Genomic DNA, 12,444 nt, shown 5'->3' with positions numbered 1-12,444 from the left:
CACCTTTGTCATAAATAGATAGCTAAGGGTTCATGTTTCTTTTACCTGTAAAGGGTTAACAAAGGGAACCAAACACCTGACAAGAGGACCAATCAGGAAACCGGATTTTTTAAAAGCTTAAGGGAGGGAATTTGTGGGTCTTCTTTGTCTTGGGTCTGTGTTTTTGTCTGTCTTCAGCTATGCAGAAGCTTCTTCTTCTATCTAATCTTCCGTTTTCCAACTTGTAATACAGGTAGAAAAAACAATATAGGCTTTTTGTTGTTTTGGTGTAATTGTACATTGTGTAACTTGCTGGAATGTTTAAATGTATCTCTTCTTGAAATAAAAGGTTGTTTTGTATTCATTTTTTTCTTTAAGGCAATTGATCCTGTATTTGTCATCTTGATAACACAGAAATTGCGATTGTCTTTTTTCTTTTTTTTTATATTAAAGTTTATTTTTTTAATACTTGTTTGTTCCCCTTCTGGTAGGCTAAGGAACAAGGGGAGGGAAGTCTCTTTGTGTTAGATCTACGGAGGATAAGCTCGTGCAGCACCAGGGAATTTGTGGGAGGGGGAAAGAGAGATAGAATCATTTCTGTTTCCTTGTATTTGGGGTTTGTCTCTTTTGTGGAATAGAGGAGACATGCTTCTTGGTATTGTGATGTAAAGAGATTGTATCAATACTCTCAGGTTAGCCCAGAGAGGAAAGTCTGGGTGGGAGAGGGAGGGGGAAGGGAAGTGGAGTATTTCCCTTGCCAGTAAGACTCAGGGCTTCTGTGTCTTGGGGTCCCTCCAGGGAAAGTTTGGGGGGACCAAAGCGAGGCAGGCGCTGTAATTCCTGTTTGGTGGCAGCAAGATAAGATCCAAGCTGGTAATTAAGCTTGGAGGTTCATGCAAAGCACCCAGATTTTGGACGCTAAGGTCCAGATTTGGGAGAAAGGCTTATGACAACCTTATAGACTAACAAACGTTTTGAAGCATGATCTTTCGTGGGTGAATACCCACTTCGTCAGATGCATGGATAAGGTGCCACAGGACTCTTTGCTGCTTTTACAGATCCACACTAACATGGCTACCCCTCTGATACTTGACTCCCCTATATGGGACTCAAAAGCTCCTTCATGGATAATGAAATTATGAGCAGCCAACGGGCAGCAGTGCTCAGCAGGGCAAACCTCACACACCTTGGGGCAGCCACTGCCGCATTTCCCAGGGTATGATGCAGAGCATGGCCAAGGGGAGAGCCTGATTCCCCTCCGGCCCCTGACAAGCCCGTGTTGGTATCCACGCACACCCAGTGCCGAGGGGGTGTGAAAGTGCTGCCCACGCACGCCCCCGGGGCACGGGGCAAGCCATGGCACAGGGTGCAGCGAATGCCTGGCATCCCTGCCGGCAGCTGTTCCCCCGCCCCACCGCAGCGGAGAGGCAGGCGGCTAGTTTGCTTCCCACGTAGGGCCGAGAGGCGGCACCTCTTCCAGCCACCGCCCCCGGCGTACATGCCCACGCAGCCCCGCCGCGCGTATCCTAGCCCACGCGGGGGCTCGAACTCGCGCACGCTCCGCCTCCCGCAGCCGCGAACCCCGCTGCAGAGCCACGGGGGGCGGGGCGCGGCGGCAGCGAGTGACAGGACGGAGAACCAATAAGAATGGAGGTCACCCGCCAATCAGCGCGCAGCTCGGGACGACCCCGGCAGAGGGAGGCGGCCGTCCCCACGGGCAGCTCCTTGTCCCGGCACGGGGCGCCCCTGACAACCCTTCCCCCCACCCCTTCCCCGTCTCGGGACACCCGGATACGGCCTCGCCCCCGCCCTTCTCGCGCACAAAATGGCGGCCGTACCTGCTCGAAGCGGGGCTTCCCCAGCTGGAAAGGGGGATACTCCGCCGGCTCCGCCATTCCCCTCACGCCCCGCAAGCGCCACCACTTTAAACGGCCTCCCCCGCCGCCGGGTCCGGCCCCTCGCCTCGCCGCCGGTGCTATTGGACGCGGCGAAGCGCCGCTCCCGCAGGGCATGCTGGGGGATGGAGTTTTTCCCCGAGACGAGAGGCATGATGGGAAATAGAGTTTTAGCGGGCGGGAGCAAGGTCTCATGGGAAATGTAGTCTCAGCCTGGTGAGGGACGATGGGAAATATAATTTAGAACTAATGCATCATGGGGAATGTAGTTTGGGAAATTGAGGCCAGGCACCTCTCTCCAAAGACCTATCCCTCCCACCCCCATTTCAAGGGGTCAAAGGAGGATGCAGCACCACACAGGTTTGGCCTGCCCATAGATGGAGATAAAGGCAGGGCCAGACCAAACCTGACTGGTCCTATGAGCCCCAGGCCTCTGCCTTGGGTCCTGTGTTTGAAATCTGCCCCTTGGCCCTGCTAGGCAGCCCTGCATGCAGAAAATGGTTTTGGCATCAGGGGAAAGCAGGAACATGTTAGGATTTTTTATTTATTCTGTTAAGAGGAATACAAGAGGTTCACAAACCTCACCCCTTTCTGCTCCAACTACATAGCCCATTGCTTGGGCCTGCCTTCTCTGATACATACATAGCAACAGGAATATGTTTTTTAAAAAAACTCTGTGCTTAACAAGATTTCACTGCACACACTGCTGTCTCTAGGGAGAGAACAAAAGACCAAACACTACCTAACAGCTGTTAGTTACACTGCTTAGTCATAGAAATGTAGGGCTGGAAAAGGCCTCGAGATCATCCAGTCCACCTCCGCCACACTGAGGCAAGATTAAGTATACGGAGACTGTCGCTGAAAAGTATTTGTCTAACCTCTTCTCAAAAACCACCTAGGACAGGGATTCCACAACTGCCGTAGATAACATGTGCCAGCACTTAACTATCCTTACAGCTGTAAAATTTTCCCTAATATTTACCCTAAATCACCCTTGCTGCAAATTAAGCAGATGGCTGCTTCTCCTACTCTCAGTGGAGAACAAGTGATCAGGGCCCTCTTTATAACCACCTTTTACGTATTTGATAAAAGAGCATATATACTCATTTATAAGCTGAACATTTTTGGTAAAAAGGTGACAGCAAAGATTAGGGGTCGGCTTATAAATGGGTCTATACCAAAATGTGATGATTTTAAACTCTATAGAATAATTGAATTAAATATCTAATACATTGTCATTTTGTTTACCTGGAATAGCTGCAGGCATGGAGCCCCTCAGCTTTCATTCCCCTGGAATGGCAAACCCTGGCCACTGGGAACTGAGGGGCTCAGTGCCTGTGAATGCTCCAGGTAAACAAAATGTCCAGGCCTGCTAGATGCTTTACCCTAATGGGCCAGGAACCAAAGTTTGCCAACCCCTGAAATATAGGGTCAGCTTATGAAAGGGTCATACAGTGTTTGCTATTTTTACCTAACCATCTTGGGGGTCAGCTTATAAACGAACGAGCTAATGAACGAGAATATACGGTATATCTCCCCTTCGTTTTTCTTTTTTCTAGACCAAACCTTTCCTTAAAGCTCTTGTTTTCTAAACCTCTTATTTGTGTCACTCTCTTCTGGTCTCTCTAATTTAGCCTCATCTTTCTTAAAGAGTGGAGCCAAAAACAGTCACAGTACTCCAGGGAAGAACTCACCACTGCTGAGTAGAGCAGCATCCTACTTAAAGTGTCAGTGGAAAGCACTCATATACTGTTGTGATGAGCATGGTATAAGAACCTACACAGAATGAGGAAAGAGGCATTGTGGGAAATACAGGATTTCCTTTTAGGTAAAGAGGATTGTAGCTTCTTCACTGAAGGAGAAAACCCTACACCAAGAGAGGCTAGAGCACAACCCTACTCAATGATTGCTATAGAGTCATACATCCAACCGTCTGGAATTTAGGAGGCAGCACTTTGCCCAAAGATTTTCTTTAAAAGCAAAGAAGAACATTGTGCTAGTCATGCTCTGTTGCGACAAGTCTTATACTACTGCCTCACAACAGACAACCACCTCCTTTTCATGCTCTCTGTATGTGTATATATATTCAATATATGTTCCATTGTATGCATCCGAAGGAGTGGACTGTAGCCCACAAAATCTTATGCTCTAATAAACTTGTTAATCTATAAGATGGCACAAGTACTTCTGTTCTTCTTACAACAGAGAGAGACAGCATTTGCCCCATTACATCATCATAGGCTTTGGAAAGGCGTATGGGACCTAGGAGCTCTCCATGGGATCAGGCCGTTACAGTCGTGGTCCTGCTACCTACTATGATGTTCATAGCACCCTGAGTTTACTTGATTCCGTACAGCACAGTCGGTGAATTGGACCGGAACATACACAAGCCTTTGGTACAACACAACTACCACACTCAGCATGCAAAGTGATTATAGCAGAAACCCTTCACAGCAGAGACCCCACCTATTTTTCAGAGGACTTTCAAGAATCACCTGTAGGAGATACCACTCTTTCCCCTTCCTCACAAAGTTACCTCTTCTCACCCTCTCCATTGTTTTCTTTATTTAAAACAAAAAGGCCCAATGAGTTTAGCTACCAACAGGGTTCCAACGGCAATGGGCCGCCAAGGTGATCAGAGAACCCAGTGCGCTGAGAGTATCTCTGCTTCCTGGAGCAAACACACTTTTTTGGCAAACTCATTTGCACTATTAAGGACTCTTTCTCCATGCTGTGTGATCGGTTGTAACCAAATGCTGACTGTCCAATTCTCAGTGACAGAGATGTGACAGCAGAGTAAGCACAATGAGACATGGATGCCACAGTACCGGGGAATCTTCTACTGATAGACAGGTATTTGCATTAATTTTAAAGACACTGGTTGAGCAAATGCAAATACACAGGGAGGTGCTAAACCAGCTTGCGGAGCAAAAAACAAACTGAAGATTCATGAGTTGTCTTTGGGAATTTATAGTTTGCAGAATACTGGAAACCCTGAAGAATACTGGAAATCCATCAGCTGACATTGTCCTTTAAAATAGGTGATAGAGCAAGAAGCTTGAAAATGCAAATGAACACAAGTTACTGGATCTAGCACCTCAGTTTCATAATTCAGAATAATAGACAACACCAAAGTTTCGGTGAGGGACAAATCTGGGTCTACATGAGGCACTCGCCATTTTATAGAGCAAAAAGCACAAGGGGAAATATAGCAATCTACAGATAGCTGAAGAAACTTAAGAGGACAGGAATCAATTATGTGCAGAATAGTAACAGGCCAAGAACTATGCTGGAGACAAAGATCAAGTGGGGGAATACAGGTGGGAGAGCAAGGAAGACTTGGAGAGCAGCAGAGGAGAGCTGAATGGGAAAGAGAACTAGGTCAGAAAATGGGCTTTACCCCAATGGAATATTTAAATGCAAATGGAGGGGGGATATGAGGGGAGGCACATTTGGTCAAAGTTTTAATAGAAAAGTTTGACTTTTCAATCAAAATATCTTGAGTCAGAAATGTTGCCGGGGTGTCTCATGCTGCCATTCTCCTCTGCAGGCTTAAGTCCCTAGTTGGACAGTATCTCCCATGATGCACCATGGTTTCTCCTCACGGTGAGGGGCAGCAGTGGCATCATGGAAGCTATAGTCTAGCTGCAGAATCCAACCTCTAGACGACAATGTGGACATGAGGAAAGTGAACTACAACTCCCACAAAGCACTGTGGCAGGATATCTGAATCAAAATATGTCAATTTTCAGTCAAAATATTTTGGGGTTTGAACCTTTTTTAAATGAAAATTTGAAATTTTCCAAGAAAGCAGAGAGTTTTTCTGAAAAATTCTTTGCTCAAAAATCTAATTTACTGTTAAACAAGCAAGCAAACATACAAACAAAACACACAAAATGTCTATACCAGAGAACTGGACAGCATGTGTAGCAGATGGGAGGTATGTAGGGTTGCCAACTTCGTAATATTTAAAAACTGGACACTCCTGCAGCAGTGCTGAAACTTCCCCTGCCCCTCCTCTTCCTTTTGAGGCTGTGCCCTTGCCCCTGCCCCGCCTCTTCTCCCTGAGACCTTGCCTCCATTTGCTCTTCTTCTCCATGACCCTCCTCATCTGAGTTGGGAGGGACTCCCCTGTGGAGCCCAGAGCTTCAGCTGCCCAATGCAGATAAGAGGCTGGCACCGGTAATGACCTGGTGCCTTCCCTACCCACAGTAACTGGACTTTTGTCAGATCTACTGACCTGACACCCAGACACTGCCAGGTCCCCTTTGCGATGGGTCTTTCTGGTCAAAAACGGGCACCTGGCCACCCTAGAGGTATGGCAGGTTAGGAGGCTCCTCCAGACAGGTTTTGGTCAGCCCAGACCTACTTCACCCAATCTTCTCCCTACCAAAATCCTTCCCTAGCTCCCAACTAGTGCTCCTTGCACAATCCACCTCTCCTATCCTAAAATCATCCAGTTTCCAGGCATCATAGAATCATAGAAATGACAGGCTGGAAGGGACCTCAAGAAGCTCACATCCAGCCCCCTGAGCTGAGGCAGGACCAAGTAAAACTAGACCATCCCTGACAGGTGTATGTCCAACCTGTTCTTAAAAACCTCCAGTGATGGAGATTCCACAACCTCCCTTGGAAGCCTGTTCCAGACCTTGTGGTGGACTCAGCTCTTTTGTGCAGTTTCAGTTAGAAGGACACTGTCAAGTTAAGTATCAGAGGGGTAGCTGTGTTAGTCTGGATCTGTAAAAGCAGCAGAGAATCCTGTGGCACCTTATAGACTGACAGACGTTTTGGAGCATGAGCTTCCATGGGTGAATACCTACTTCGTCAGACGCAGGTAGTGGAAATTTCCAGGGGCAGGTATATATATGCTAGCGCAAGCTAGAGATACCGAGGTTAGTTTCACAATCAGGGAGGATGAGGCCTGTTTCCTAGCAGTTGAAGTGTGAAAACCAAGGGAGGGAGAAACTGGTTCTGTAATTGGCAAGCCATTCACAGTCTTTGTTTAGTCCAGAGCTACTGGTGTAAATTTGCAAATGAACTGAAAGCTCAAGCAGTTTTTCTTGGAAGTCCTGGTCCTGAAGTTTTTTTGCTGGCCAGAACGTGTACCGAGAGCCCTAGCTGCAAGACAAACCCAAGAAAGAAACCACAGGACTCCACTGCCAATCACAATATAGCCCCCAAGCTAAAACGCCCTCCAACGCATTCATAGGGATCTACAACCATCCTGGACAATGATCCCACACTTCACTGGTCTTGGGTGGCAAGCCAATCCTTGAACCACAGACAACTGCCACCTGAAACGTATTCTCACCAGCAACTTGCACACCGCACCATAGTAATCTACCTCAGGAACCAATCAATGCAGACAAACCTCAGATGCAACGTCCTGCCACATATCTACAACCAGCGACACATCAACAGGACTATAACCAGATCAGCCCATCCACCACTGGTTATTCCCTGTCGCGTCCACCCATAACGCGCATCATATGCCACAAATGCCTCTGCTATGTATATCGGCCTAAACTGACAGTCCTACGGAAAAGGATAAATGGACACAAATCAGATATTAGGAATGGCAATATACAAAAACCTGTAGGAGAGCACTTCAACCTCCCTGGCCACACTATAGCAGACCTTAGGGTGGCCATCCTGCAGAAAGTATCTGGTATATATTTGGGTCCTCAAAAACAGCAGCAATATTACATTTTTTTTTTTTAAAGAAGGTCCTTGCCACTGTTACAAGGAGCATCAGAGATCATTAAAAGGAAGAATTTTACATACACTGAAGTCTGATCCTGCAAAAGTTACTCACCGAAGCTACGCCAGTAAAATCAATAGGACTGCTCAGATAAATCAGGATTATCAGGGTTGCCAACTCATGATTTTGTCAGGAGTCTCATGATAATTATTGTTTTCCTTAAAGCTGCAGCTCCTGGAGTCAAGTGGATATGTGGTGATTTCCACTTTCATTGTTAAAGAAAAAGTAGGTTTCTAGCCTTCGTGGCTGTAGAGAAAGCTTCAAAATGTGACTCCAGTGCACCCTAAAGGCTCAATAAGCAGAAGGCAAATAAAAAAAGACCCCCAAATCTATGATTTTTACATAATCTTATGATTTTAAAAGACAATTCATCATTTTTGAACATTTGGGATTGGCCATACTGGATTACTCAGTTTAGAAAGAACTAAAGGATCCAGGCTCTGAGGCCTCATGTAAACGGACAAGTTTTATTTCTTATAACTACACTAGCTTCCTGTGTGGACACTTATTCTGGCATAAGAGGGACTTCCTTCAGTTCTATCTTAAATCCCTCCTAACATAAAATAAACCAAAAGCAGCCACTCATACCAGAATTCGCGTCTGCACAGGAGGTTTTACCAATATAACTAGATGGGCATAATCATGAATTTAAACCAAAAAGTTTCCTGTGTAGGCAAGGCCGAACTTCCCCAGCACCAACTGTCTGTTTAGTTTGTCCTTTTCTCTCAGTTTGAATGGGTGGAGGGGAACCAACTAGTGAGTTTTTCCGTAGCTTCTACTCAATTTCAGGTTCTCAGGCAGTAGCCCCTGGCATGGCATTTGGGTTGGGAACGNGTTTGTCCTTTTCTCTCAGTTTGAATGGGTGGAGGGGAACCAACTAGTGAGTTTTTCCGTAGCTTCTACTCAATTTCAGGTTCTCAGGCAGTAGCCCCTGGCATGGCATTTGGGTTGGGAACAGTCACCAGTGGACTTAAAAAAAAAACAAAAACAAACCCACAATGGAAACATTACAAAGGTAAAAATCAGCAGAAAAGTTCCTATTTCTGCAAAATCTAAAGCATGCAGCATGCTTGACCCTTAAATAACTGACTTTATGAAAAGCTTCATCTGCAGCAAGATGCCCTGCATTGGCAGAACCAAGGACTAATTGATTTAGGCTCCAATCTTGCAAAGAGACTTGTGCTGTGCTTAACTTTTTGCTTAGCGAGAAGCCCTATTGAAATTAAGCACGTGATTAAGCCAAAAATGTCTTTTCTCTCCAACTTGAAGGATCCGAATTTGCCTCCAGCTTGCCTAATTACTTTTGCTCCACACCCAACAACTTTGATTGCTCCTGCAGCAGACACAACCTCCCCAGTAATTTCAGGCTCTCTTTACTTAGTGTGGTCTTCTGAGGGGTCAGTGTCCTGCCATTCCTGACCCCGCACAATAACGTGCTGCACATTTCCTCCCAAACCAGTCTATGCTATCAGTGCTAACACGATACATCTAAACAGATGCCAAGATAGAGAAGAGAAAATGATCCCGCTGGATGAAAAACAAACTAGGATTATGGATAACTAAACACCTCTGTTTGAGCAGGAAAGTCATCTACCAAAGCTTAAAGGGAATTTTAAAAAAAATCTAAAGGGATGAGGAAAGTCATGAATAGAAACCTGGGCCTTGAAAAGAAAACAAAGGACTGATAAAATAACAGGTGGAGGAGATTAGAAGAGAGAAGCTGGAAGCTCTCATGTAGAGGAAAAAGCTCAGCTGGGAACTGGTCTTGTGCAAAGCAGAGGCCCAGTGCAATCTAGGTCTTTTAGGGGAATAATGGTATTAGGGCTTTAATTCACAGTCAGACCCGGGATGCCAAAACACACTTGGGTGTCACTCAAAGCATTACAGGACACCCCCCCACTCCCCCTCAGACCTCTAATGCCCTCTTTGTTTGGTAAATTCTGCTCATTGCAGGATGGCTGGAAATAGATCCTCCCCCTTTCCAGTATGCCTCTGTTTTCACAGGTGTGCTGGGATCCGTGTTTATACTGAACCCTGACCTCAGCTCAAACACGGACTTAATGCTGATAATGATGGCAGCTTAAAGAGTATTTGACAATATCTGTTTTCCAAAAGGGCTTTTGAATCGCCATTGCAATTTCCCTTTCCTCTCCTTACAGAGAGGCCGGTTGTCACAAAACATGCTGCACTCTAGCCTCTTCTGCAAAACACTCAAGAAGCACAAAGATCCTCTATGCCATCCCCAAGATGTAAAACCAGACGCTGAAATGCTCCCACTAGACAGAGTCCTCGATACATAATGCACCTACACAGTTTTGCAATTAGCATCCACGGTTGGAATTATTTGACTCTTTCCTTCAGAAGGACAAGTTAGGCTCATAGACTCATAGGTCAGAAGGGACCAATATGATCATCTAGTCTGACCTCCTGCACAAAGCAGGCCACAGAACCCTACCCATCCACTTCTATAACAACCCCTAACCTATGTCCGAGTTATTGAAGTTCCATTGGGTTTGAGCCTCAGCTGCGAGAATCCACCAGCCAAAGCGACCCATGCCCATGCTGGCGGGAGGGAAAACTCCAGGCCTCTGCCATCTCCTGGAAAATTCCTTTCCGACCCCAAATATGGCGATCAGCTAAACCCTGAGCATGTGGGCAAGACCTCACCAGTCCACATTAGGAAAGAATCTCTGCAGTAACTCAGTCCCATCGCCATCACAACCTTGGCGCTTTTGTGTTCAGATCAATTGCCAAATTAAACTATTCTATCATACTCTTCTATCTTTGCTTGTTTAGCCAATATGTTTTTGCCCCCACTACTCTTGGAAGGGCTGTTCCAAACTTCACTCCTCTAATGGTTGTTTCAGAGTACATTTCAAGTCTAAATTCTTATGATCGTTTATACCCATTTGTCCTTGTGTCTAATCAGTACTTAGTTAAATAATTCCTCTCCCTCCCCAATATTAATCCCCCTGATTTTTTATAAAGAGCAAGCATATCCCCCGCAGCACTTCAACTCCTTTCAACAACCAGCAGAAAACATTCATTTTTAGCACCAACTGAGGTGTTGGCCTGTCTTGGTTTCCATTCACATTCATTGTGCCTTTATGGATAGGATGACTAGCACTCTCCTTCAAAGGTCCCCACATTAACATAGCAGCACTGGAATAACACAAACAGCTGTCACTATGCTGGCAAGCGTCTCCATTCTTAGATGCCATTTTCATTCAGCCAAAGCTTTAGCTTGTCAGACTGGAAGTTTAGAAAGAGAAGATGCAAATTACCTCTGCACGATATTTCCTACCACCTAGACTTGGGTGTTCCCCCGCTCCTAGAGGTGAATATGGTAAGTTCCCACCTTTGTTGTGGCTAAAGAAACTTTTATGCAAAGCAGGGCATCTAAAAAGCAAGAGACGAGGGCGGCAGCTACTGAAACAAAAAGGTGGTCAGATTTTGAAAAATAGGTGCTCAGAAATCAGGTGCCTAAATAAGCAGCTTGGTTGCAAAGGAAGCAGCAAGCTAGTGACATTTATAACGGCCCTTCTACACACTGGCCCACCAGTTGCCTCTGGCCGTGTCAAGCCAAACAGGACCTACCCACTCATCATTAGGCTCTGCTATAGGAACCCAATGCACCTTTACATTGGAGCCTCCTTTATCAGGGGTTTAGCAGCGCGAAGCCACAATGAACCACATGGACAGGAAGTGAAGCATACCTTTTCCAGCTGAAGCTGCAGGTGGGAACATCGGCAGAGAGAATATAGTTGCTGAATTTGGCCAGAACATAGATTCTGATTCTAAGGCCAGAAGGGACCATTGTGATCATCTTGTCTGCCCTCCTGTATAACACTGGCCATACCCCTATTCTCATGAAGAGTGTCACTTATTGGATCTTCGGTTACAAATCATCAGGCACTTCAGCAGCACTGCTCCTCTATAGAGTCACAAATCCAGTACTAACTCGTCTTCTGCATCGCCAGCCTGCTGTTGTCCTTCTCTGGGGCTCATCCAACACCTGCCCCAGTCTCATGCTGTGCAGTGTGGGAGATCGGATGGGATGGCTATACACCTCAAACACCGTACCGGAGGTCAAACGCTACAAACTGACAGAAAAATGTTAAAATATTGAAGGCAGGGAGGGGTACCTGGCTCAATCTATTCTGCCTGTGTGTGTTCGTGAGCATGTGTTAGCAGGAGGCAGGGGCTAAGATTGTTCAGCTCCCAAACCTTATTGCGTAGCAACTTTCTTCTTCAGTTTAACATCTTATGTGAAGTCTGGGGACTGTAACCCCATGAAAGCTTTAAAAATAAGTCTGCTGCCTTAGGGCATGTCTACACTACGGGCGCTACAACAGTACAGCGGGAGCCATGCCCCTCTAGTGTAGACACTCCTTACTATCAATAGAAGGGGTTTTTCTGTCCATGTAGGTAACCCACCTCCCCAGGCAGTGGTAACTAGAATTCTTCCATTGACATACCCATGTCCACACTGGGGCTAGATTGGCTTAACCACTGCAGTGAATTTTTCACACCCCTGAGGGATGTAGCGAAGTCAATATAGATTTTAAGTGCAGACGAGGCCTTAGTAAACAATCGTGTCCTTCTACTGCAGGGGGGCTTCTCTTTCTCTAGAGATAAGTGGCCTGCTAGGTACTGGGCTGATGGAATCACATTTCGGGCCCATTAATCTTGTTCATGTCCTTTAGAGCAATTCCTACCGTTTTTAATTAAGTTCTCACTCAGGCCACAGCATCTTCCAGGACTTCTCTCTCCCCCTCAGAAGTGGTTTTGCCAATACCTGATTGTACA

At 46.1% G+C, this 12,444-nt stretch overlaps 1 protein-coding gene across 1 annotated transcript in view; it reads right to left on the bottom strand.

The window, feature by feature from the left end:
- The window catches only part of SFXN5 (sideroflexin 5), a 170,450-nt gene extending 168,515 nt beyond the window's left edge, over window positions 1-1,935 (bottom strand). The window contains exon 1 of the mRNA XM_032764857.2: window positions 1,818-1,935. Coding sequence (XP_032620748.1) covers window positions 1,818-1,874 — 57 coding nt within the window. The 5' untranslated portion in view covers window positions 1,875-1,935. The remainder of the gene's footprint in view (window positions 1-1,817) is intronic.
- Window positions 1,936-12,444: the final 10,509 nt, after the last annotated feature.

This window comes from Chelonoidis abingdonii, chromosome 5 (assembly GCF_003597395.2).
Source record: "Chelonoidis abingdonii isolate Lonesome George chromosome 5, CheloAbing_2.0, whole genome shotgun sequence".
Taxonomy (NCBI): Eukaryota; Metazoa; Chordata; order Testudines; family Testudinidae; genus Chelonoidis; species Chelonoidis abingdonii.
The sequence above is the reverse complement of the archived record's forward strand: the minus strand, read 5'-3'. Positions and strand labels throughout refer to the sequence as shown.